The sequence below is a fragment of the Neophocaena asiaeorientalis genome, unplaced genomic scaffold (assembly GCF_003031525.2).
Source record: "Neophocaena asiaeorientalis asiaeorientalis breed wild unplaced genomic scaffold, Neophocaena_asiaeorientalis_V1.1 scaffold594, whole genome shotgun sequence".
Taxonomy (NCBI): domain Eukaryota; kingdom Metazoa; phylum Chordata; class Mammalia; order Artiodactyla; family Phocoenidae; genus Neophocaena; species Neophocaena asiaeorientalis.
In genome coordinates this window covers 3,126,395-3,153,924 of record NW_020175066.1, presented here as the reverse complement: position 1 = coordinate 3,153,924, position 27,530 = coordinate 3,126,395, and the positions used below count along the sequence as shown (strand labels likewise).

The following is a 27,530-nucleotide window of genomic DNA, read 5'->3' as shown; positions in this document are numbered from 1 at the left end:
CCAACCCAGCCAGAAAAAAAGGTAAATATAAGAAGTTTTATAATCTTATAAAGAATTCCAAGATAATTTGACTTTAAAATATAAAACACATGTCACAAGAATCCTTAGTAGGGATATATAGACTAAAAGCACAACAGAATAAATAAATATAGAAAAATATTTCAGAACCAAAAAAAAAAAAAAAAAAAACTTGGGCACAGATTAACTTGCTAGGCTTTTTTGTATTTTATTTCAGGTCATGAAGAAGCTTTGTCTAAGTTTACATTGAAAAAGCTATTGCTGCTGGTTTGTTTCCTTGATTATGCTAAAATCTCCAGACTTATTGATCACGATCCTTGTCTCTTCTGTAAAGATGCTGAGTTCAAGGTATAGTTTTCAGTTTATATTTGGTTTATATTTCACAGTTAAGACTTTTGCCTGTTTTTATTGTATATTTCCTCCTTAGAAAAAGTGAGTTTCCCAAAAACAGGACTCTGGAGTAGAATAAGAACGCCTACCCAGTAGTTCTAACCCTGCCTAACTTTTTATTGGTTGACATTTCACCAGCATATCACCCTGTTCTTAACTTTGATTTGAGAATGAATGTCACTATGCTTCTGAGGAATTAATTTGGGAGAAAATTTCTTTCCTAATTTGGTATGTTATCAAATTAATGCTAATTTTTAGAGTGTATTATTAATTATGAGCACTTTCTTTAAAGGTCTTAAATTGGAAATATATGAGGTTCGCATTGTTACTATAGGATATGAAACTGACCGTCTTTTTATACTACTATTAATTTTATTTCTATATGCACAGAATGATTTGAAGAATTTGTTTTCATTGTAAATAAAATTATAATTCTAGAATATAATAACTGCCACTTGTTTTTCCATAGGCTAGTAAAGAAATTCTTCTGGCTTTTTCACGAAACTTCCTAGGTGGTGAAGGTGACCTTTCCCGTCACCTGAGCTTCCTGGGATTACCTGTGAACCATGTTCAGACACCTTTCGATGAATTTGATTTTGCTGTTACAAATCTTGCTGTAGACTTGCAGTGTGGGGTGCGTCTTGTGTAAGTATAAGAAATGGAATTATTTTGCTCGCTAGAATAGACTAAAATTTTCTGGAAAACACTTTCTTCTATACATACACAATCTTTCTTGCTCCTTTACGTAATGGGATAAATCTAGGGTTTAAAAAAGTTGGGATGAGTTTGGGAAAATGGTGTCAATTTTAGGCCCAGAAACCTTGTCTCCTATCCACAATTTTTTCTCCCTGCTGGCATGTGACAGTGTCTGAGTAGGAACCACTGATACCCCAGAATAGGAGTTGGGGAAAGCATGGAACTAATTAAATTAGCAGACATTTAAATAATGCTTTACGTCTGCAGTGGGTTCATGAGTGCATTGTTTGAGACCAGTTTTAGTCGTGTTAACCTTGTTTTACACGTGAGGACACGTGAGATGAAGACGTAAAGTGGCTTGCCCAGGTTTTAGACAGTGGTGGTGGACATCAGCTCCGGATGTCTGGCTTCAGATCCCACGCTGTTTCCTCAGTAACAAACTGGAATCCTCAACATTGGCTTTGGTGTGACAACAGTTACCAGTGCCTGCTCTGGAAGGAGTGGCCTTTACACTGTGCCTTGGTTGGCTTCTTTAGGACAGGTGGATTGAAGACATCCGTCTTGTTTCTAGGAAACTCTCTAATTTATATTACGTTTGACATTTGTGAGGAAGGGATCCCTATATCTCTGTGAATCCCCAGTTCTTCAAAAACAGCATGCATGTCCCTTGTTGCCTTCTAAATTCAGTCTCCATGAACTTTCTTTTCTTTTCTGATCATATATTCTCATGGCAAGGTAACAGTCTTTTGAACTTTACTGTAGCTTCCTCTCACTTGAGTAATTTCCATATAGGCCAGAGCGTTTGCTGATAATGTTTTCCATATTATTTTTATATTTAATTTTTCATTTCATAAATCCAAGCCACCACATCTGTTTTCTGGCCAGTAGGAATTCACGATTTTAGACTTTTTCCACTGTCCAGGAGGAGCAGTGATTGGCTTTATGTTCAGTGCTATTTTTGACAATGAAGGACATTTTTGTGCTTTTATAGGAGTTACTGAGGATTTCCCAGTGTTGGGTGTTGATGCTTTGTCATTGGTCAGGAACTCTTGCTAGTTAAGAGACTCGATCTTGCATACCAAGTTTCTGTTTTCTTCAGTGTCAACAAAATGACCATAGGTCTTCAAGGTCATTTGAGGATACTTGGGAACGGTTAATCCACTGATGCTGTAGGTGGCAGTCAGTCTAGTGTTGCAGAAACGCTTCAGACGTTGACTGAGTGGTTGGCCTACACTGATCGTACATTGCTTCCTAACCTTTAGAAATACGGTTCTGTAAACAATTCTGCCAAATTTTAACTATATATGGTAATCAGTTGGGGCTTGATTTTTCTGTGGAAACAGGGATCTTTGTCTAGTGTAAAGCACTACATGATACTAAGAGTTTGAATTTAAACTGTGGTATAAATGACTTCTTAAGGTAGGCACTCAAATATTTTTATCTTATCTGGTATAGGTATAAGAGCATGGCTTTGGAAACTGTAAAACTGGGTTTTAGCTCTGATACAGCTAGTCCTGTCATTACTAGCTGTATGATCACAGGCAATTTACTTTACTTTTCTGGGCTTTGGTTTCTTCATCTGCCAAAAATGGGATAATAATGCCTGATTGTGGGATTTGCCATGGGGACTAAAATAAAAGAAAGCACTTACTTGATGTGTAGAGTACAGTAGCCCCTCAATAAATGTCCATTTTCCTTTCCTTTCCCTATAGAACCTTGTTGTTCTGCTGCTGTGTGCATTTGTGTGTGTGCATCTTATTTTTCATTCTTACATTCTGTTCACAGACCTTAACCCCCCGACTTAAATGAGAAATAACTCTATTTGCTAACTATGGAGCAACAGAGTTTTGAGATAGTATTTTGGGGTCTTTCTAACCTAAAACCCTTTAAATCAGGAAGATTGATGTGGGTGATTACTTTATTTAAATGAAGTTCATTTTTCATGTATGTTTTTATCTAACAGTTTCATCTGAAAATTCCTCTGTTGTTAGGCGAACCATGGAACTTCTCACACGAAACTGGAATCTCTCAAAGAAACTCAGGATTCCTGCAATAAGTCGTCTTCAAAAGATGCACAATGTTGACATTGTTCTTGAAGTTCTTAAATCACGAGGAATTCAGTTGAATGATGAGCATGGTAAAAATTGAGTAACTATAAAACTTTTCTTCTCACTAAAAATTGATGTGTACATATATTGTGCTAACGGACTATCTTTCCATTTGCAGGAAATACAATCCTCTCTAAGGATATTGTGGATAGGCACAAAGAAAAAACTCTGGCTTTGCTTTGGAAGATAGTATTGGCTTTTCAGGTACTGTACATTCGGTGCATTTTGTACTTTTTATCAATTTTCAATATTGATTTATAAAAGCATTTTGCATCAAATAAAGACTAACAGTAGTAGTTATTACTAACTAGACTTTCTTCTGTCCCAGGAACTGTGGTAACTGCTTTAAGTATATTCCAGTCTAATCTTCTCAATGCCCCTATAAGGTAGCTAATTGTCATTACTTCATAGGGAAAGGAGGAGACTGGAGTTAGGGTTCAGCACTGAACAGAAGCAGAGAGGAGATTAGAACCCAGGCTTGCGTGGCCGCAGATCCCATGCACTTATCCACTTACACATTCTATCACTTCCACGTAGATTGTATTTGCCTTAAAAAAAAAAATCATGATAATAGAAGACTTTAGCTTCTGTGGGTCAAAAATAATATATGAAAAATATAAAGATATGTATCCTCTTTTCGTATTTCAGGTGGATATTTCCCTTAATTTAGATCAATTAAAGGAAGAAATTGACTTTTTAAAGCACACACAGAGTATGAAGAGAAAAATGTCTGCACTGTCATGCCATTCTGATGCTGTCATCAGTAAGAAAAAAGACAAAAGGCATAGTGGTCACTTTGAACAATATAGTGAAAGCGTAAAGCTACTGATGGATTGGGTAAATGCTGTCTGTGACTTCTATAATAAAAAAGTAAGTTCTTTGTTTTAGCCCAGTTTCTTTAAATAAATTTTGGTTAAAGTCAAACTTAGCACGTGAAATATTTTCTTTAATTTCTTAAATAATTTAGTTGATATGTATAAGCAAACTTTTCCTCTAATGAGTAAGGGTACTGTCACATACCTAGTGTCATCTAATCTGTCACCAATTGTATAATGCACGATTATTTTATGTATCACCAAGAAAAAAAAAATGTCCTAGTTGGGAGTCTTTTTTTTTTTTTTTGCGGTACGCGGGCCTCTCACTGTTGTGACCTCTCCCGTTGCGGAGCACAGGCTCCGGACGCGCAGGCTCAGCGGCCATGGCTCACGGGCTCAGCCACTCCGCGGCATGTGGGATCTTCCCAGACCGGGGCATGAACCCACGCCCCCTGCATCGGCAGGCGGACTCTCAACCACTGTGCCACCAGGGAAGCCCCCTTAGTTGGGAGTCTTAATAGGAGATGCTTGCATTGAACTGTGGGCCAAAGGATCACACCCTCATTACAAGAGGGAATGCAAATAAACCACAGAGGGACGTTAGAGAGGAGGAGAGGAGTCTAAGCTCTGTCTTTTATAATCATTTGTTAGATCGATCCTGTATTTCTGTATGAAATGTACGTTTAAGTATAAATACATGAAAATAAATGGTCCTGACACACATGAATAAAATATCTGTTAAGGAATATAAAACAGAAAAACCATCAAATATATGGGTAATCGTCTATGTTTTAATTAAATACTAGAGAGCCCTGAAGACCCTAGTGCTGAGGCTCTAGGGGAGAATGTGTCCCATGCCTTTCTCTTAACTTCCGGTCCTGCTGGCAACCCTTGGCCTTCCTTGCTGTGTAGACACATCACTCCCATCACTGCCCGTCTTCACATGGCATTTTCCCTGTGTGTCTGTCTCTGCGTCTCTCCTTTTCTTATAAAGACACCAGTCACATCTGATTAAGAACTCATCTTACTCCAGTGTGATCTCACCTTAACTAGTTAAACCTGCAGTGACCCTCTATCCAAATAAGGTCACATCCGGAGATTCTGGGAAGGACATGAATTTTTGATGAACACTGTCCAACCCAGAACAACAATATGACTGATATTTTATAGGTGAGGATTTGGCCGTGCATATGGTATTATACTAGGCGCTACTAGAAATTAACGTGACAGTCAGCTATTCAAAGGAAATATGGACTACAAAACCATTAGAATCTATATTCCTATCTAAATACAGTTCATTCTTTTTCTGATATTTCCAATCAGGTGGAGAATTTTACAGTGTCTTTCTCAGATGGCCGGGTGTTATGTTACCTGATCCACCACTACCATCCTTGCTACGTGCGTTTTGCTGCCATATGTCAGCGTACCACCCAAACCGTAGAGTGTACGCAAACTGGTTCTGTGGTGTTAAACTCATCATCTGAATCTGATGAAAGTTCCCTGGATTTGTCTCTTAAAGCACTTGATCAGGGTTAGTCCCTTTTGGTTGATTAACTTTTCCAGTTTTTTCATTGGCCTGTCTGATTTCTGGCAAGAGCAGTCTAATCTGATCTCTCTCTTTTACTTGCATTGCAGAAAATACTTCGGAACTATACAAAGAACTCCTAGAAAACGAAAAGAAGAATTTTCAGTTGGTCAGGTCTGCAGCTAGAGACCTCGGTGGAATACCTGCTATGATCCATCACTCAGATATGTCAAATACAATTCCCGACGAGAAGGTAAGTAAAAGTTTCTTAACCAATAATACCTCTTAATAATCAGAGTCTCAGACGACAGGAAGTTTTATATTCTCTGTCTCATGGAAACTTCTGTTTTCATCTTTTATGTTATCTCTTAGGTGGTTATTACCTATCTGTCATTTCTTTGTGCGAGGCTTTTGGATCTTCGTAAAGAAACGAGAGCCGCTCGACTTATACAAACAACTTGGAGAAAATATAAGCTAAAAAAGGATCTAAAACGCCATCAGGTACTCCTCAAAAATGAAAAAACACTATAACCTAAACTGTAGTTCATAAGATGTCAGCTGATTGATTCTTGATACTGTTCTTACGTTTTACCGAGGTAGGAAATTACTGAGGTAATTTTCATAATTGTGTGTGTTTCGAGTTGGGGATGAATATTTTCCCCTAACTCCTCATGTTTCCTTCATTCAATTTTTCTTCCAGCCTCTGCCCCAAGGGACATGGAGTACCTTAACCACATTGTAAATTGGTGAAAAGTTAACTGGGGAGGTCTGACTCAGCTCTTCCCTCCTTCATCCTGGACTCTGACTTGCCTCCAGGAAACAGGAGTTTTCCTTTAATTTTTCATGCTGTGCTCTGGAAGGCTTGACCTCAACCGGTGCCATTCGGGCCTGGGTGTCACCTGCCTGATTCTGCAGTTCAGTTAGCCAGCTCATTTTGTCTGCCATGAAACTGTCTTCTAGGTTATCCTTTGTTAGTTTAGAAGCAGCATTTTGGTTTCCATCGTTTTATTTCTCAAAATGTTTAGGACCTGAGCACAGGGAGAAGGATGTCATTTACTGTTTTCCTTTGCAACCCCAGTAGTATGAATTTTGCATTAACGTAAAGTAAGAGTTGTCTTGAGTTCTGAGAAAAATGTCATTTTTAACAATCTAAGAAATGGTCTCCTTGATCAAATTGAAAAAACTATTTTAATCCTTTTATCTCAGTACTCTTTCCACTAATGATGCTGTATTTATTTGGAGAAATCAAAGAAGCAGCCATGCTTAAGAAATCTTATCAGATCTGTTTCAGAAATACATTTCACCCAGGATTGCTCCTCGGTTTTGAACTACAATGCACTTATGATAAAGTTCTTAGTAGCTGTAAAGTAGCTAAATTTTGGCGAATCATAAACATACCATGTTTTCTCTCACACCATACCAGACCTGGAAATAACACTAATTGAAATAATCTGCTCTGGCCCCACTAAGTCTTGGTAGTAACTTTTGGGAAGTAGGCAGTGGTTTACACTCGCAAGGGGTCTTCTCTGCTGCCACGTATTCTCTGTGCCTTCTTTCGCCCCTTATCTTCCCAGGGTCTGCCTCCTTGCCCACATATCCTTGGAGGATAACTTGCACTTCTGGGGGCTTATCGGAGAATTGTTTTAGCAAAGTTTTCAGGGAGGGCACCCTCCTGGCCAGTCCTCAAATTAGTTCATTAATTCTTTTTATATGGCAATAAATGAGACATTTAAGATTTTAAGAAACAGGTATCAATTAGTTTTTTTTTTTTTTTTTTGGTAATGAAATCTTAGTTTTCTGCTCAAGGTAGTCTTGTATTAATCACACATATCAGTTGCAGAAATTTCTTAGCTTTTTCCTCACAAGATCCCTTTTCTTGATTTATTTCCTTTGTCCAAGTACTGGAAATTTCCCTTTTTTTTTTGAAAACCACTGCTTCTCTCCTTTCTCCAGGTGACAATACTCCTTTTCTTATACAATTACACTGAGGTCCAAGTATACCTCTTCATTTGTTATTGGGAACATTAAGCAGCAGATTCCCTTCATATTCCTGTAGAAATATCACAAGCTAGTAAGCACATAAACGTTACCTTGAGGTAGCTATTTTCCAGGTTCTATATTTTCCTTTAGTCATTACTGTAATTTAGATAAACTATTTATTGAGAATAGAATGGTTCAAGCTCTTGTTGTGATGGAGAAGCATTGGCCCCTGGCGAATGAAGCAGGGTTATCCAAGGGTCCCCGACACATTCTACCTCTTAGTTCTTCCTGAGTGAATAGGCACCAGTTCCAAAGCAAAGTAAATCCTTTACATATACAAAGCAAAATAAAAATAAACTGGTAACACGTTGGCTCAGCCACACGGTAGTATTAAAAATGATGACGTGGTCAGTGACTGCGGGTATGGGAACTTTTGCCATTGGTTTATGTAAGTTTTCAAATAGTTACTCGTTTTTGTAATATATTTGGCTCTTTGAACTTATCTACTTTCCGTCTGTAGCTTTTCTAATGTCACATACAATTGTTCCACATTAGTTTGCTTGAGACTGAGATGATCTACAAGCTGAATTCAGTTTCATTTTACATCAACTTATTGCATCCAAAAATGCCCCTGGTCCTTAGAGCTTTTGACTCAAAAGCTACTTTTGAACTGCATTGTATTCTTTATTAAGCTAATCAATTGGGTGCTTTTTATTCCCCTGAAATAGTTTTCTTTTAAACTGTGGTAAAGAACACATATCATAAAATATACCATCTTAACTGTGTTTTAGGTTATTCCTAGTTTTAAAGTTTACCGAACACTACCATTTGTAGTGTTAAGTATATTTGCATTGTCGTGAAACAGATCTCCAGAAATTTTTCAATTTGGAGAACTGCAACTTTGTACTCATTAACCATTCCCCATTTCCTCCCCCACTTGTCCCTGGTAACTACCTTTCTACTTCCTATTTTGACTACTTTAGACACCTAATATAAGTGGAATCATACAGTATATTCGTCCCTGTGTGACTGGCTTCTTTCACTTAACATATGCCCTCAAGGTTCACCCATGTTGTAGCCTGCAGCAGAATTTCCTTCATTTTAAAGGCTGCATAGTATTCCATTGTGTGTATATACCACATTTTGTTTATCCATTCAATGGGCATTTGGGTTACTTCCACCTCTGGGCTATTGTGAATAATGCTGCTATGAACAGGAGTGTACAAATCCCTCTTTTCGACCCAGTTTTCAGTTCTTTTGGAGATCTACCTAAAAGTGGTATTGCTGGATCATATGGTAATTCTATTTTTGATTTTTTTTGAAGAACCACTATACTGATTTCCAATAGTAGTCACTGTGGGTTGCACTTTACAGTCCCGCCAATAGTGAACAAAGATTCCAGCTGCTCCATGATCCCTGCCAGCAGTTGTTGTTTTCTGCGTGTTTGTTTGTAGTAGTTTAGAGAGATCTCACTGTGATTTTGATTTGCATTTCTCTGATGATTAGTGATGTTGAGCATCTTTTCATATGCTTGTTGGCCATCTGTATGTCATCTTTGGTGAAATATCTTCGTTTGCCCATATTTTAATTGGGTTATTTGATTTTTTTATTGTTGAGTTGTAACAATTCTTTATATACTCTAGATACAAGTTCCTTATTAGATATATGATGTGCAAAATTTTTTTTCAGTATGTAGGTTTCCTTTTCACTCTGTTGATGGTGTCCTTTGATGAACAAAATTTTTTGTTTGATGTAATCCCATTTTGTCTAATTTTTGCTTTTGTGCCTGTGCTTTTGCTGTCATATCTCATAAATCATTGCTAAATCCAATGTTATGAAACTTCACCCTATGTTTTCTACTAAGACTTTTATACCTTTGGGTTGAATGTTTAGGACTTTCATCCAGTTTGTGTTAATAAATGCATAGTGTGTGAGATAAGGGTCCAACTTCACTCTTTGATATGTTGGTATCCAAATACCAGTTTTCACAACACCATTCATTGGAGAGACTGTCCCTTTCCCATTGAGTGGTCTCGGCACCCTTGTTAAAGATCAATTACCCAGTTACATGGGGGTTTATTTCTGGGCAGTCTATTCTATTACGTTGTTCTATATATCTGTCTTTATGCTGGTTCCACACTGTTTGATTATTGTAGCTTTGTGATATGTTTTGAAATTGTGGGTGTTGGTGAAGGGGGGTGTGCTTTTAACTTGGATCTTTATAGCCTTAAAGGCCACAGGCTTCACAGGGCACTGACAATGATGTTAGATGGCTTAATCCACTTGTTGGACATAATTCCTCAGCCTAATTTTAGAACTTTCTAGTCTTTCCTCACTCAAGGGTGTGATCCAATATATGGCCCCCACCATTCCTTAGTATATGTTTCAGTCCATTAGTTCCCTTTTTCCTCTGTCAGAATAGCAGTTTGATCCCTTCCCTAGGAAACTGCTAATCTCTGTGTAGAGCCCACTCTTGCGTAGTGCGTGGTCCCAGACAGCAATGCAAAGGGTTATCAGACGATCTCTAAGTTGTTCCTTTTCACTAGATGAATAATTTATATTCCAGTTTCTAATTCAGGTGAACTGAAGTGATAGATCTAGCCTTGAAGAGTATAGCAAAATGATTAAGAGCACGAACTCTGAAGCCAGACTACCTGTGTCCAATCCTGGCCATCCTCCTGGTGGACTGACTATCTACCTGAGCGCTCAGCCCCAGTTTCCTCATGGACATGAGAGTAGTGCCTATTCATCTGTTCTTAACGGTTGTTGTGAGGTTGGATGAATCATTCCTGCAGTGTTTAGAATGGTGCCTGACACCTGGTATTTAATCTTCTATTATTCATACTAATTCATGATTAGAAGTAAGAAGTAGAGATGTGCAGGGCACTGGTCTCTAGCACTCCCGGGGCAGCCAGCTCCTCTCTGGCCACCGACGCTGCAGGACAGTCCTGGCATCAGTTATCACAACCCAGTACTCTGTTCTCTTCAGCCTCTATGGCTTAAAGCCACCATGTATTCTGGGGGTAAAGGAGGGTATTTTGCCTTTCCTTTTTTGTGAATTCCTTTCTTCAAATTGTAGCAGAACAGTACCACCTTATACTGTAAAGTATTTGTTTTAGAGTCTCTTTTTTTCTCCTACAATCCATCCCTTTCTCAAAAATCAAACGTGAATTCACTGCACCATAATCTGAGACACATACCACATTTAAATTGACTTTATATTGATTACCGATGATCTGTGATAAATCAAACATGTCTGTGATCATTATCTTAGGATGATATTTCCTAGGAATCTTTGTTTTATCATATAAATATATCTGCACATCTATTCAATATGTTCAACAATATATCAGCTATTTCAACATACCCAGAAGTGATGAGCATATTTTACAATAAGTCTGGGGGACATTTTATTTCCAGGATCGATTTGATTAATATTTAACAGGTGATTTTCTTACAAATAATGGTTTAGGGTCTTAAGTGAGTAAGTGCTTTTTTTTTTTTTCTAGAAGAGAGACAAAGCTGCAAGAATTATTCAGTCAGCTGTAATCAATTTTCTAACTAAACGACGATTCAAAAAGGAGGTCAACGCAGCATTGGTCATTCAGAAATATTGGCGAAGACTCTTAGCGAAGAGAAAATTATTAATGTTAAAAAAGGAGAAACTAGAAAAAGTTCAAAATAAATCAGCATCTGTTATTCAGGTATAGTATTCTGAATTTTTGAATTTAAAAAGGTTTAATGACATTTTTAAGAAAGTAAAATATGATAAAGTTTTAAATTATTATATTTTAGGCTTCTACATTTTATGAAGTACTTAAGCTTAACAAATATTTGATACCTCCCTGCTACATGTAAAACTCTTGGCTGTGTTCAGCATAAGGGTCAAACAAATCGAAACACCTCCTTTGCTCTGAAGTAGGGAACAGTCTAATTCTGTACCCCGTGCTGTCTTCTTTGCTTTACATTAGAGGTTTGCAATCTTCCACTGTGGGTCATGCTGGCACACTGTACCCTTCTACCTTGTATATCCATAAACCCAGCCACACTCTCTTTTGCATCTTTACTATGAGTCCTGGAAATTTCTTTGGGGATAACAGTGTACATCTTCCTCTCTAACCCACTTAGTTGCAAGTGCTGGAAATACTACTTATCATCAGTTTATAGAATGCCTATGTAATTTTTCTACTGAGTAAAAGAAAAAAAATTAACTTATCTACTTTACTTAATGGACATATTCCTTACATCCAAACGTTAGTCTTTGATATTACATTCTATTTTAATAACATCAGAGAGGTGTACTATTTAAATTTACCCTATGTAAATGCCATTGAATTTTATCTATTTTATAAACTTGGAGATTTGTTTCTGGCTACTACTACTGAAAGTGAGAGATTCTGATTTAATAAATTCTCTTTCTCTGAACCTTTTTTTTAATGTGGAATATTACACATAGAAAATTGCACAAAACACAAATGTAGAGCCTAATGGTTTTTCACTAAGTGAATACTTACGTAACCACACCCTAGGTCAAGAAATAGAATATTGCTAGCCTCTCAGAAGGCATTTCTCAATCAGTTAATCCCCCAGCCCAGCCGAAGGTAACCATTATTCTAATGTATGCTAATCATGCCTTTTTCCTACACATCTTTCTTAAATGCTCTAATATTGTCTTGCCTGTTTTTTGAATTTTACATAGAGGGGTTCAGACAGTGTGAATTCTTTTATTGAACATGAAATTTGTGGAGATTTATCAGTGTTGTTGAGTGTAACTGTGATTTAACTTTCATTTTATAATATCCTGCAATTTATTTGTTCTGTTGTTGATGGACATCTGGCTTTCTGGTTTTGAGCTGTTACGACTAAAGCGTTTATGAACGTGCCTTTTGGTGTGAAATATATGCACTCTGTTCGGCATATACCTACGAGTACAACTGTTTGTCTTAGAGTATATATACTTCAGTTTTAGTACATACTGCCAAGGACTTTTCTAAGGTGGTTATAGCACCACCAGCTGTTTATAATACTTGGAAGTTATCTCTTTAATTTTAGCCATCCTGGTCACCATTCTGGTCGTTGTGCAGTGGTATCTTAGAATAGATTTAATTTGCATTCCCTTGATAATGAGACAGTGAACACATTTTCATATTGAAAGTCTTCCTTCATGAAGTGTTTCTTCAAGGATCTTTTTTTCCGTTTTTTTTTTTTTTTTTTTTTTCGTTTTTTATTTTGATTGTTTGCTTTCTTGTGGATTTGTAAGAGATCTTTATCTATTCTGGTTATCAGACCTTTGTTGGATATGTGCGTTTTAAATGTCTTCTCCCAGACCGTGGTTTATAGTTTTATGTCTTCAGTGAAAGTTCTTAATTTTCTTTTATGGTTAGTGGGTTTTGTTTTTTTTTTGAACCATTTAAGGAGTGTTATTTCAACCTAAGGCCTTGAAGATATTCTCCTGTATTGTATTCTGAATCCTTTAATGTGTTGTCTTTCACATTTAGATCTCTCTTGAAATTAATTTTTGCATATGATTTGTGTTAGGGACCGTTTTTCTTTTTGTATATATGGATAGCCATTGTTTCAGTTACAATTTACTGAAATGACCACACTTGCCTCATTGCTGTGCTATCTTTAATTATTTTTTATTTTTATTTATTTTTGGCTGTGTTGGGTCTTCGTTGCTGCGTGCGAGCTTTCTCTTGTTGCAGTGATCGGGGGCTACTCTTTGTTGTGGTGCACGGGCTTCTCATTGCGGTGGCTTCTCTTGTTGTGGAGCACGGGCTCTAGGCGCGTGGGCTCAGTAGTTGTGGCTCACAGGCTTAGTTGCTCCGCGGCATGTGGGATCTTCCCGGACCAGGACTCGAACCTGTGTCCCCTGCATTGGCAGGCGGATTCTTAACCACTGCCCCCCCAGGGAAGCCCTGCTGTGCTATCTTTAGCATACATCAAATATTCTTATATGTGTGGTTCTGTTTCTAGAGTTTTTTCTATTTCATTGTTCTTTTTGTCTACCAGTGAGCCATGTACTCTAGCTTTACAAGAAATCTGGATGTCTGGTAGATAAAACTTTCTTTGTTTTCTTTAAGAAGTTTTTGGCTCCCTCTGCATTTTCACACATTTTGAAACTGAAGTTTAAAAAATATTGGAATTTGATTGAGATTTAATTGAATAGGTCAGTTTAGTTAGAATTGATATCTTTAGCTACTAAACATGGTATTTATTTCCTATTTATTTAGGCCTTCTTTAAAAGTCTCCTAAAATGGTTTTATGATCTGATGCAAGAGGTCTTAAATATCTTCATTTGTTCCTAGGTATATTATAAATTTTTTAAAATTTAAATTTAATAAATTTTAACTTTATGTTGATTAAAATTAAAATTTTTAAATTAACCCTCAGTAAAATGTGCTTTTCTTTTTTTGGTGTGTGGTTCCACAGATTTAAACACACATACACATGTGTTTAAACACAGTTGTGAAATCATCACCTCAATCAGGATACAGAACAGTTCCATCTCCCAGAAGAACTGTTGCATTCTATTCCTTTGCGGTCCTTTCTCCCTCCTCACCCAGCCCCAGGCACCCAAGCTCTGCTCTCTGTTCCCATAGTTTTGCCTTTTTGAGAATGTCTCATAAGGGAGCCATGCGGTAGGTAAGTTTTGAGACTGGTTTTTTTTCTCTCTGCAGGATGCCTTTGAGTCTCACCCAAGTTGTTGCATGTATCAGTGGTTTATTCTCCTTCATTGCTGAATAGTATTCCATTGTATGGATGTACCACAATTTGATTATACATTAATCTGTTGAGGGGTATTTGCATTCTTTCCAGTTTTAGGTGATTTCATTCCATTAGGGTAAACAGCTAGGAATGAGATTGCTGGGTCATTTGGTAAGTGTATGTTTAGCTCCATAAGATATCACCAAACTGTATCTAGAGTGGCTTAACCCACTTTGCTGCCCACCCCCAAAGTGTAAGGATGCTAATTGCTCCATATCCTTAGCAACACGGATTTCTATGTTTTTCAGTCGTTCTGATGGATGTGTAGTGGTGTCTTGGTTTTAGTTTCTGTTTTCCTAATGGCTATGTATATGTCTTCAAATGCTTAATTGCCTTTCGATTATCTTCTTTATGAAGTGTCTCTTGAAATCTTTTGCCCGTTTTTATAATTGAGAGCTTATCTTATTGAGTTTTGAGACTTTTTCTGTATTCTGGGTACAAGTTGTTTGTCAGCGATTTGCAACTATTTTCTCTTGATAGGCCTTTTACAGACAGAGTTTGCTGGTCTTTGATCTTGGTGAATGTTCTGTGTACTTGAAAAGAATGTGTATTCTGTTGTTGGGTGGAGTGTTCTATAAATGTCAATTAGATCTACTTGGGTGATGATATTTAACAGTTCTTTTATATCCTAACTGGTGTTCTGTTTATTTAGTCTTATACCAAGAGAGCAGTATTTAAGTCTCTAACTATAATTGTGGATATATCTTTCTCCCTTTGGTTTTATCTACATATATTTTGAAGATGTTTTGTTAGGTGCATACACATTTGGAATTTTTATGTCCTCTTGATGAGTTGAGTTTTGTTTTTTATCATCATTTTTTATCATTGGTGAGTTGAATTTTTTTAAATCATTTTTTATCATTGTGTAATGTTCCTTTTTTATCCTTCAAAATTTTCTTTGCTCTGAAGTCAACCTTGCATGCTCTTACTATAACCACTCCAGCTTTCACTTGATTATCATTCGCAGGGTATATTTTTTTCCTTTCTTTTACTTATTATTTGCTTACATCATTATATATGGCTTAAAGTCTTGACAGCGTATAGTTTTTATGTTTTGAAAATCTCTATCTTTTAATTGATGATTTATACCATTTATATTTCAGATATTTATCAATATGCTTGGATTTGGGTCTATCATTTTATTGTTTCGTTTTCTGAATGTTCACTTTCTTTCATTCTTCTTTTTCCCCTTTCCTGTCTTTTCAATTATTTGAATACATTTTAGTGTTACGTTTTAGTTTATCTTTTTTCTTTTTAGTTATTATTTTATCCCCTTGTACAGGGGTTTGGTTATTTGGGGTTTGTTTGTTTGGTTGGTTGGTTTTTTGCCTTTTTTTGGTTGCTATAGGCATTTCAGTATACAAAACTTTTAATCTACTTAGAATCAATATTTTATCCCTTTAAATGGAATGTAGAAAACTTACCACTATCTAGGTCCCTTTGCTCCCCCCACTTTTATGTTTTAGCGGTCTTATTTATTAAACCTACATACAAATAAAATCACATCAGGCAATGTTATAAGTTTTGCTTTCAATCATAATAAATATTTTAAAGAGTACATGAGAATAATATCCTGTTAATGCAGATACTTTTCATTTCTGTTGCTTTGCTTTCTTTTTTTATAGTACGCTTTTTGCAATTTATGAACATTGTAATTAACTAAAGTCCTTTGTTTCCATAGGTTTCACTCTTTATGTGGTATAGTTGTGCTTTGACAAAAACCCTGCCCTAAAAATCCTTTCTGCTTTACGTATTCATCTCTTATCCCTCTGCAAAATCCTGGGCAACCATTGATCTTTTTACTGTCTCTATACTTTTGCTTTTTCCAGGATGTCCTATAATTTGAACTCATCAATATGTAGCCTTTTCAGATAGGTTCTCTCACTTCACAATATGCATTTAAGTTTCTTTTATGTCTTTTCCTGCCTTGATAGTTTGTTTCTTTTTATTGCTGAATAACATTCTATCATATTGATGTACCACAGTCGTTTTTATCCTTTCACCTATTGAAGAACGTCTTGGTTGCTTCTAATTTGGGGCCATTATGAATAAGGGTGCTATAAACACCTGTGTGCAGGTTTTTCTGTGGACTTGGTTTTCAGCTTCTTTGGGTAGGTACCTAGCAATGGGATTGCTTGATCATATGACAAAACTATATTTAGGTTTGTGAGAAACTGCCAAACTGTCTTCCAAAGTGGCTGTACCATTTTGCATTCCCACCAGCAATGAGTGAGAGTTCCTGTTGCTCCACTTCCTGGCCAGCATTTGGTGTTGTCACTGTTTTAGACTTTACCATTAAAATAGATGTGTATAGGCATCACATTGCTGTTTCAATTTGCAATTCCCTAGTGCATTTGATGTTAAGCATCTTTTCATATGCCATTTACAATCTGTATATCTTCTTTGGTGAAGCATTCAGATATTTTCCCCATTTTAAAATTCTTATTGCCAATTTTTGAATTCTTTATTGTTGAGTTTTAAGCGTTCTTTGTATAACTGGATACAAACCCTTTATCAGATTTATATTTTATAAATATTTCCTCCTAGTTTATGGCTTATCTTTTTGTTCTGTTAACAGAGTCTTTCACAGGGCAGATTTTTTTTTTTTGATTTTAATAAACTCTGACATCAATTTTTTTTCTTTCATGGATTATACTTTTGACATTATATCTAAAAAGCCATTGCCAAACCCAAAGTTACTTAGATATTCTATTGTTATCTCTCAGAAGTTCAATAGTTTTGGATTTTACATTCAGATCTATGATCTATTTGAGTTAATTTTTGTGAAATGTTAAGAGTTAGTGCTTGACTCACTTTTCTTTCATATGGATGTCTACTTCTTCCAGTACCACTTGTTGACAAAACTATCTTTTTTTTTGTTTTTTTTTTTACAGTATGTGGGCCTCTCACTGCTGTGGCCTCTCCCATTGCGGAGCACAGGCTCCGGACGCGCAGGCTCAGCGGCCATGGCTCACGGGCCCAGCCGCTCCGCGGCATGTGGGATCCTCCCGGACCGGGGCACGAACCCGTGTCCCCTGCATCGGCAGGCAGAATCTCAACCACTGCACCACCAGGGAAGCCCGACAAAACTATCTTTTATCCATTCAGTTGTGTTGTTTGTTTATCAAACATCAGTTGACTATGTTGCATGGGTCTATTTCTGGGCTCCTTATTCTGTTCCATTGATTTATTTTTCTATTATTTTGCCAGTATCACACTGTCTCAATTACTGTGGCTTTATAATAACTTTTGAAGTTGGATGATGTTAGTCCTCCAACTTTGCTTTTCTTCACTATTGTATTTGCTATTCTGGGTATTTTGCGTCACCTTATGTACTTTAGAAGCAGTCTGCCAGTGTCCACAAAGTAACTGGATGAGATTTTGATTGAGACGACATTGAATTGATAGATCCAGGTGGGAAGAACTGGCATCTTAACAAAATCCAGCCTTCCTATCTATGAATATGATATATCTCTATTTATTTAGATATTCTGTGTTATCTTTCAGCACAGTTTTATAGCTCTGACAGATCTTGTGCATATTTTGTTAGATATATTCTTAAGTATTTCTCTTTTTTTTGCTAATAATGTTAATGTTTCCATATTCTACAAATTTGCTATAATTGCTTATTCCAGGAGGTTTTTTTTGTCATTTCTTTGAATTTTCTACATAAATGATCATGTCATCTATGAACAAAAAAAGGGTTTATTTCTTCTCTGTCTGCATAGCTTTTATGTCCTTTTCTTATTGCATTAGGCAGGACCTCTAGTAGATGCTAAATAGGCTTGGTGAGCGGATACATCCTTGTATTATTCCTGGTCTAAGAGGGAAAGCATTTACTTTCTCACTGTTAAATCTGATGATAGCTGTAGGTTTGTGTAAATGTTCTTATTATTCTGAGGAGGTTCCCCTCTACTCTTAGTTTGTTGAGACATTTCTTTCTCTTTTTTTCCCCAGTCATTTTTTTTCTTTCTTGTTCAGCCTAGAGAATTTGTATTGATCTCCAAGTTCATTGATTCTTCTGTCATCTCCATTCTGCTACTGAGCCATGCCAGTGAGGTTTTTTGTTGCTGTTGTCTTGGTTATTGTGTTTTCAGTTCTAATATTCCCATTTGGTTCTTAGTTGTATCTTTGATGGTTTTTTTCTGAGACTTTTAATCCTTCCATTAGTCCCCGCCACATCTTAGCAATATTTGGAGTGTTTTGGACAAAGGAATGGTCTTATTGCGAGAAGAACGTTCAGAGCTTGTTGACCAGTAGCCAGGATCCGCTTGAGACTTTGTAGCTCGCGTGTTGCTGGGATAACTAAGGAGTTAGGGAATGTGGGGTGGTTGGGAAGGAAGCAAGAGGAAAAAGCTTTATTACTTCTCAAGTCTTTCCAGAATCCTACTTTTTAACCATGTATCTATAATTCCTAAATTTTATTCTTAATGAAAATACTGACTCAGAGAGTGCTGTGACTCAGTGATATTTCTCAAAATCCTGTGTTGATGTTACCAGGCCTGTAACACAGGGTCCCTCCTATAAACAGTTTTCAATCATTATAAGATAGCTTAGCAACCTTGATAAAAGGGGAAAATATAAGATCCAGAGATACATTCATAGGAAATTACTTAGAATCAATAGATAGCAGAATATTACTATAGTTTCATTTTAAATCTTCTAATATATTACTCTAATATAGCATAAACTTGTTTATATTTCTTATGTCTCCTGAATACAAATGCCATATAAATATCATTAGTTTGGATTGGCTACAGTTGTATCAACATAGAAACTAAACTATAAACAAAAGAGAGAAGTATCTTCTTTAAAAATATATTGCTTTTAAAATTAACGTCTTTGTTTTTAAGCAAAATGTTAGAAACGTTAATACTTTCAAGGGTGTTAAGTATAGAAAGATGTGTCTATTTTACTTTGTGTCCTTTCTTACCTTTTTCAGAGATATTGGAGAAGATATTCCACTAGAAAACAGTTTCTGAAGCTGAAATATTATTCAATCATCCTGCAATCTAGGATAAGAATGATCATTGCTGTTGCTTCTTACAAACGATACCTTTGGGCTGCAGTTACAATTCAGAGGCATTGGCGTGCTTGTTCAAGAAGAAAGCAGGATCAACAGAGATATGAAATGCTAAGATCATCAACCCTTATAATCCAGTCTGCGTTCAGAAGATGGAGGCAACGTAAAATGCAGCTACAAACAGAAGCTGCAATAACACTGCAAAGAGCTTTTAGAGAACGGTGTGTCAGGAAACAGGTTAAAGAAGAGAAAGCTGCCATGGTCATACAATCCTGGTACAGGATGCAGAGAGAATTACGGAAATACATTCATATTAGATCTTGTGTTGTCATCATTCAGACAAGATTTCGGTGCTTTCAAGCCCAAAAGTTATATAAAAGGAAAAAAGAGTCTATCCTCTCTCTCCAGAAGTACTACAAAGCATATCTGAAAGGAAAGGTTGAGCGCACCAGCTATTTGCAGAAACGGGCTGCAGCCATCCGACTACAGGCCGCTTTCAGGGGAATGAAAGCTCGTAAGTTACGCAAACAGATCACCGCTGCTTGTGTCTTTCAGTCATACTGGAGAATGAGACAGGACAGACTTCGATTTCTAAACCTTAAGAAAAATATTATCAGATTGCAGGCACACATAAGGAAGCATCAACAACTACAGAAATATAAGAAAATGAAGAAAGCTGCCCTTGTAATTCAGATTCATTTTCGAGCTTACATTTCAGCCAAGAAAGTTCTAGCTTCTTACCAGAAGACACGATCTGCTGTCATAGTTCTGCAGTCTGCATTTAGAGGGGTGCAGGCCAGGAAAAAGTTTATTTACATCCTCACGTCTGTTATAAGGATTCAATCATATTACAGGGCTTATGTTTCCAGAAAAAATTTTCTGAGGCTAAAAAATGCTGCAGTGAAGTTACAATCCATTGTCAAGATGAAGCAAACTCGTAAACAATATTTACATTTAAGAGCAGCTGCACTAAAGAGAGAAGAACACATGCGGGCATCTTGCATCAAACTGCAAGCTTTTGTCAGAGGGTACCTGGTTCGAAAGCAAGTGAGGTTGCAGAGAAAAGCTGCTGTTTCACTACAGTCTCATTTCAGGATGAGAAAGATGCGCCTGTACTACCTGAAAATCTATAAAGCAACTGTTGTCATTCAGAGTTACTATCGTGCATACAAAGCGCAGGTCAATCAGAGGAAGAACTTCTTGCAAGTCAAAAGAGCAGTTATCTGCTTGCAGGCCACTTACAGAGGTTATAAGGTACGCCAGCTAATCAAACAACAATCTACAGCTGCTCTTAAAATTCAAACTGCCTTTAGAGGCTACAGTAAGAGGATGAAATATCAATCTGTGCTTCAGTCTACTCTCAAGATTCAGAGATGGTACAGGACACACAAGACTGCTTCTGACATAAGAACACATTTTTTAAAGACAAGGGCAGCTGTGATTTCTCTACAGTCCGCTTACCGTGGCTGGAAAGTTCGGAAGCAGATCAGAAGGGAACATCAAGCTGCAGTGAAGATTCAGTCTGCTTTCAGAATGGCCAAGGCCCAGAAAGAGTTCGGGTTGTTAAAAACGGCAGCATCCGTCATCCAGCAACATCTGAGAGCGCGGGCTGCAGGGAGGAGGGAACGGTTGGAGCACACTTCGCTCCGCCTTGCAGCAGTGATGCTCCAGTCCACGTGGAGGGGCAGAGCAGCGAGAAGACAGGTTCAGAAGCAACACAAATGTGCTGTCCTCATACAGTCGTGCTACCGAATGTACGTGCAGCGAAAGAAGTGGAAAATCATGAAAAAAGCGGCTTGTCTGATTCAAATGTACTATCGGGCTTACAGTACTGGGAGGAAACAGCATCATTTGTATTTGGAAACCAAAGCAGCAGTAGTAATCCTACAGTCAGCTTACCGAGGTATGAGAGTGCGGAAAAAAATAAAGGAGCACCACAAGGCGGCAGCCGCTATACAATCTAGTTACAGAGCTTACCAAACCAAAAAGAAGTACGCCACCTACAGAGCGTCAGCTGTTATAATTCAGAGGTGGTATCGAGATACTAAAATTGCAGACCGTCAGCGTAAGGAATATCTTACTTTAAAGAAGGCGGCTGTGAAAATCCAAGCTGTTTATAGAGGTGTTACAGTAAGAAGACAGACTCAGCACCTGCACGCAGCGGCCACTCTTATTCAAGCCGTGTTTAAAATGCAGCAATCAAGGAGGCGATATCATCAAATGAGAACAGCAGCCGTCATAATTCAGGTAAGGTACAGAGCGTATCATCAGGGTAGAACTCAACGTGCAAAGTACCTGACAACTTTGAAAGCTGTTACCATTCTCCAGGCCAGTTTCAGAGGAGGACGAGTTAGACAGACCCTGAGAAGGATGCAGACCGCAGCAACACTCATCCAGTCCCACTACAGAAGACACAGACAACAAGTTTATTTTAATAAGTTGAAGAAGGTGACAAGATTGGTGCAGCAAAAGTACCGGGCAGTGAGGGAAAGGAACATACAATTTCAAAGGTATAACAAACTGAGACATTCCGTAATCTGCATTCAGGCTGCTTTTAGGGGGATGGAAGCTAGAAGACACTTAAAAGTCATGCACTCAGCCGCAGCTATGATTCAGAGGAGATTTAGGACTCTGATGATGAGAAGGAGATTCCTGTCTCTCAGGAATACCGCTGTGTGGATACAGAGAAAATATCGTGCAAATGTTTGCGCAAAGCATCGCTTACAACAGTTACTACGGTTACAAAAGGCAGCCCTCAAAATCCAGTCCTGGTACAGAGGGTGGGTGGTGAGGAAGAAGGTGCAAGAGATGCACCGGGCTGCTACCGTTCTCCAGGCGGCTTTCAGAAGGCACCGTGCACATGTGAGATACCAGGCCTGGAGGCACGCCTCGCGGGTCATCCAGCAGCAATACCGGGCAAGCAGGGCCAAACTGCTGCAGAGGCAGCTCTACCTCCAGCAAAGACACTCTGCTGTGGTCCTCCAGGCTGCATTCAGGGGTATGCAAGCCAGAAGACATTTGAAAAGGATGCATGCCTCTGCAACCCTGATTCAGAGCAGGTTTAGATCTTTAGTGATGAGGAAAAGGTTCCTTTCCCTCAAGAGAGCAGCTATTTTTGTTCAGAGGAAATATCGAGCCACCATTTGTGCCAAACATCACTTGCACCAATTCTTGGAGTTACAGAAGGCAGCCATTACAATCCAGCCATCTTACCGAAGGCTGATGGCAAAGAAGAAGTTACAGGAGATGCACAGGGCCGCAGCCCTCATCCAGGCAACTTTCAGAATGCACAGAACACACCTTACCTTTCAGACCTGGAAACACGCCTCGATTCTCATTCAGCAACATTACCGAGCATACAGAGCTGCAAAATTGCAAAGAGAGCATTATGTCCAACAAAGGCATTCTGCAGTGGTCATTCAGGCTGCCTATAAGGGGATGAAAGCAAGACAGCTTTTAAGGGAAAAGCACAGAGCTGCTGTCATAATACAAAGCACATACAGAATGTACAGGCAGTATTTTTTCTACCAAAAGCTTCAGTGGGCTACAAAAGTAATACAAGAAAGATATAGAGCCAATAAAAAGAAAGCTCTTCAACACAATGCACTCAAGAAAGCAGCAACCTGTGTCCAAGCAGACTTTCAGGATATGATTATAAGGAGAGAGATTCAGGAAAAGCGGCATCAGGCTGCCATTACTCTTCAGAAGCATTTTAGAGCCTTTAAAACAAGGAAGCACCATCTCCACTTTAGAGCAAAGGCAGTTTTTGTTCAAAGAAGGTACAGAACACTAGTTGCAGTGCAAACCCAGGCAGTCATTTGTATACAGTCTTACTACAGAGGCTTTAAGGCACGAAGGGGTATCCAACTCATGCACCTGGCTGCCACCCGAATTCAGTCATTCTACCGAATGTACAGGGCCAGAATGGATTATCAGGCAAAGAGAATGGCAATTGTTGTTATACAGAGTTATTACAGGTCATACGCCAGAGTAAAAATGGAAAGAAAAAAATGTTTAGCCATTCAGAAATCTGTAAGACCTATTCAGGCTGCTTTTAGCGGCATGAAAGTTAGACAGAAATTTAAAAACATGCCCGAAGTAAAAATGGCAGTCCCTGCTACCCAATCTGCATTCTGCTGTCACAGAACTGAAACTCAGTATGAAGCTGGCCAAAGCCCAGCACTTACGGTTCAAAGGCAGTGTAAAGCTTCTCTGGTTGGTCCCTTACAGGAAGCAGAGTATCCTTCTGAAAGAAAGGCGACAGTGACAATTCAAAAAGCTTTTCGTAAAATGGTCACAAGAAGATTGGAAAAGCACAAGCGTGCTGCCGTGCGAATTCAGTCCTTCCTTCAGATGGCTGTGTATCGAAGAAGATTCATTCAGCAGAAAAGGGCGGCTGTCACTTTACAGCGGCATTTCAGGAAAAGGCAAACCAGAAAACAGTTTTCATTGTATGGAGAAGCAGCAGTCGTTTTACAAAATCACCACAGAGCCTTTTTGTCTGCAAAACGTCAAAGAGAAGTTTATTTACAAATAAGAAGCAGTGTTATCGTTATTCAAGCTAGAATGGAAGGATTTATACAGAAACGGAAGTTTCAGAAAATTAAAGATAGCACCATAAAAATCCAGGTATTTATATATTGAAATATAAAGCTTTCATTCTTTCTTTGACCAGTATTTCTTAGAATTTATAAAATGAGCTTAAGCAGGTTGTAAAGATTAATACTTAGCTTACGTGGCCTTTTCATTTACCTTCCAAAATGGAACATTTTTGAGGTTGGGCAAAGGGTGCCAAAAATAATTCACCGAAGACGGCACAGAACTGGGATTGTTCTGAGTGTGACACCCTAAGCTTGTTGCAACTATGGTTGCACAGTTAAAAGCAGAGACCTTGAGACCATCAGGTTGCAGCTGGCAGCTGTGAGCAGATATTGTTTTAGAGAACAGCTGGTGGTGTCCTTGAGTCTGATACAGTTCAAGTTCTCAGTGATGTAGGAACGTGTCTGAAACCACATCCACAATGGCCACCCGGCTCCACTGTGGATGCCTGAACCACAGTTAATCCATTTTGATTTTTAAATGCATTCTTTTCTTTAATGGTTAAAGCAGATACACAGTATATGTTTAATAGGCCACAAAAGAGGCTGTTCTAGTTAACATAAAGTTCAAATTAAATCCTGTATTAGCCAGAATGACTTGCCCATACCTCAGTGTATGGAAATTTCTTCATGATAATACAGAATGAGAAATGTATGTTGCTGGGAATGCAGAGGAGAGAAACCTAAGCTAGTCCCAGTGATTTAAGTTGAGATGTTAAGCTGAAGGATGAACTGGAAACAGCCAAGTAAAATGTATGGAAGGAGTATTCCAGCTGTAGGAGGTAACACAGAGTTCAAAAATGAGAGAGAACAGGTGTGCAGTAAAGGGGGACCTGCGATCAGGATGCGATCCACGGAGCGAGATGTGGGCAGCTGTGTAAGACAGAAAAAGTTTAGTCTTTATCCTCTGGACTAAAAGAAGTTCTAGAGGAGTTTAAGTAGGAGAAGACCAGAATCATAGTTTATTTTTTAAAAAATTACTCAGATGGGATTTCCCTGGCGGTCCAGTGGTTAGGACTCAGCCCTTTCACTGCCATGGCCCGGGTTTAATCCCTGGTCACAGAACTAAGATCCCCCAAGCCATGTGGTACAACCGAAAAAAAAAAAAAAAAATTACTCAGGCAGGGATGTGGAAGATGGACTGAACTGGATGCCGGGCGGCTAGCCAGGAGACTGCAGGCAGTAGGTCAGGGAAAGTGAACCACCGTTTGACAGCAGGGTTGTCAGGGTCAGTGTGAGTGGAGGATGGGATTGCCCTTGTATAGAGCGCAAACAAGGAGCCAAGCCATCTTTATGGTTGAGGTGACCCAGCAGATTGCACCCTTCACTGACGTGGGAACAACGGGAGGAGCAGGTCTGGAGCCTGATGAGCTCGGCCTGGGGTACGTGAAGCTGACGTGACCACCACATGTCCAGCGGGGCAGCTGCTATGTTTGTTGTAATTCGGACAGCAGTACGGATTTTGGAATTTGACTTCTACGTTGTTGGCGTACACTGATAACTGAACTTGTGGGAGATAGCGGATCACTTAGGGAGAATGCATGAAGTGGGCAAAAGAAGAGGGCCCAGGACCGGAGCCCTAAAGAGCATCAAAATTCAGGGGTGCTGAGAGGAGAAGCCAACACATGGTATTAAGAGGGAACGAAGAAAGCTAAAGATTGTGGTATAAAGAAACCAAGGGTTGAGGGAGGAGGAAAGGAGCACTCAAGTTCCAGACGCTGCCAGGAGTCAAGGACTGGTGGGTGTCAAGCGCGTGTGTTAGTTGGGGTTATGTTAGAAAAGCCAAAATAACAATCTTAGGAAAATTCAACTGTTATTTCTTTCTCTTTTTTTTTTCTTTTTAGTAATTAGTTGTTTTTTTTGGCGTTTTTAAAAATTATTTATTTTTGGCTACACTGGGTCTTTGTTGTTGCACAGGGGCTTTCTCTAGTTGCTGCGAGCAGGGGCTACTCTTCATTGCGGTGCGCGGGGTTCTCATTGTGCTGGCTTCTCTTGTTGCAGAGCACAGGCTCTAGGCGTGCGGGCTTCAGTACCTGTGGCTCGCGGGCTCAGTAGTTGTGGCTTGTGGGCTCTAGAGCGCAGGCTCAGCAGCTGTGGCACACGGGCTTAGTTGCTCCGTGGCATGTGGGATCTTCCCGGACCAGGGCTCGAACCCATGTCCTCTGCATTGGCAGGTGGATTCTTAACCACTGCACCACCAGGGAAGCCCTGTTTTTTCTTTTATATAACTAAATTATAAAAGTGCATGCATGTTGCACATCTAGTTTTTAACACATACCAACCAGTGGTCTTAAACTTTAGCACACATTGGAATCACTTTGGAATCTTTAAAAGTACTGATACCTGGCTTCCACTATGAATACTACTATGTTGGTATTCGGTTTTGTTTACATAAAAACCATATAGAAATACTCTGAGTTAAGGACATCACAAGTGTTCAGTTTGACCATATATATCATTCTTGCCTGTCAACTGAATTTAGAGCCTGATCCCCATGTTAGGTGGAGCTATTGTATTTGCCGTAGGTGTTTTGAAGTCAGATAGACTCAGGTTCAAATCTTGACTCTATCACTTACTGGCTATGTGGTATCAAGTCTCTTGACGTTAATTTCCGTTTTGTATAGAGATCTTAATAATCATCTCACAAGATATTTATAAGGATTAAATGAGATATGTCTGTCACTTATTACCTGTGACATCAACAAGTAATTTTACTGGTGTCAGTTCCCCTGGGCCTTCCTTGTTGTCATCTCTAAATTAGAGATAATAGTATTACCTACCTATGTTACTGTAAAGAATTATAGTGCTTAGTATAGCGCTAAGCACTTAAGAAGTTGTAGCTGTTACTTAAGCTTCTAGTCAGCCGCAAGGTTGCCAAAGTCGGAAAATCTGGTGGTCCTCAGGTAGATGGATGCCCTCAGGATTCTGCAACAGGATGGACCCAGAAGCCAGGATGTGTCTGCAGTGGGTGGGGAGGGCAGTGGGAAGAATTCCCGTCCCTTCCCTGGAATTGGAGGCATCAGTGTGTTCATTTCCTTTCGTTCCTTCACATGGACTGAGAAGGTGAGGGCAGTGCACACACCTGGCTTCCCAGGCTTTGCGTGCATCTTACAATTTAAATACTTTTCAGGGTTGTATTGGGCTTAGCCAGCAGCCAGCCGCAGGGTATGTGCTGAAGCAGGTAGTAGGAGGTCACAGGTCAGCCCGCTGTTCTCAAAGGGCTCACGTGTCCGGAGTGAGCGAGTCCCACAGTGGAGCTGGGGTGTGACTGCATTTCTGCAGTTGATCCTGTCTGCTTGACCTTATATTAACTGTTATCAATACTGAGTCTTCCAGTTTACAAAAAAAAATTAGACATCTCATTGCATATTTGTTATGTTTATATGTTTAATAGACTGCGTGGAGGAGACATAAAGCCAGGAAATATTTACGTGAAGTGAAAGCTGCCTGCAAGATTCAAGCCTGGTACAGGTGTTGGAAAGCACGTAAAGACTATCTGGCTGTGTTAAGAGCTGTTAGAATCATTCAGGGTTGCTTCTGTACCAAACTGCAGAGAAGACGGTAAATGTGTCAGCTGCGTGGGCGAGAGCGTGTGTGGTGGGGCGGGGG

The 27,530-nt window shown here is 38.8% G+C and overlaps 1 protein-coding gene across 1 annotated transcript in view; it reads left to right on the top strand.

Annotated features, from left to right (window-relative positions):
* Positions 1-27,530, top strand: part of ASPM (assembly factor for spindle microtubules) — a 66,350-nt gene that overhangs the window by 27,147 nt on the left and 11,673 nt on the right. The window contains exons 9-19 of the mRNA XM_024764063.1: positions 236-366; positions 878-1,053; positions 3,096-3,241; positions 3,331-3,416; positions 3,861-4,082; positions 5,351-5,558; positions 5,663-5,805; positions 5,925-6,053; positions 11,042-11,236; positions 19,243-23,952; positions 27,316-27,482. Of these exons, the coding sequence (XP_024619831.1) occupies positions 236-366; positions 878-1,053; positions 3,096-3,241; positions 3,331-3,416; positions 3,861-4,082; positions 5,351-5,558; positions 5,663-5,805; positions 5,925-6,053; positions 11,042-11,236; positions 19,243-23,952; positions 27,316-27,482 (6,313 nt within the window). The remainder of the gene's footprint in view (positions 1-235; positions 367-877; positions 1,054-3,095; positions 3,242-3,330; positions 3,417-3,860; positions 4,083-5,350; positions 5,559-5,662; positions 5,806-5,924; positions 6,054-11,041; positions 11,237-19,242; positions 23,953-27,315; positions 27,483-27,530) is intronic.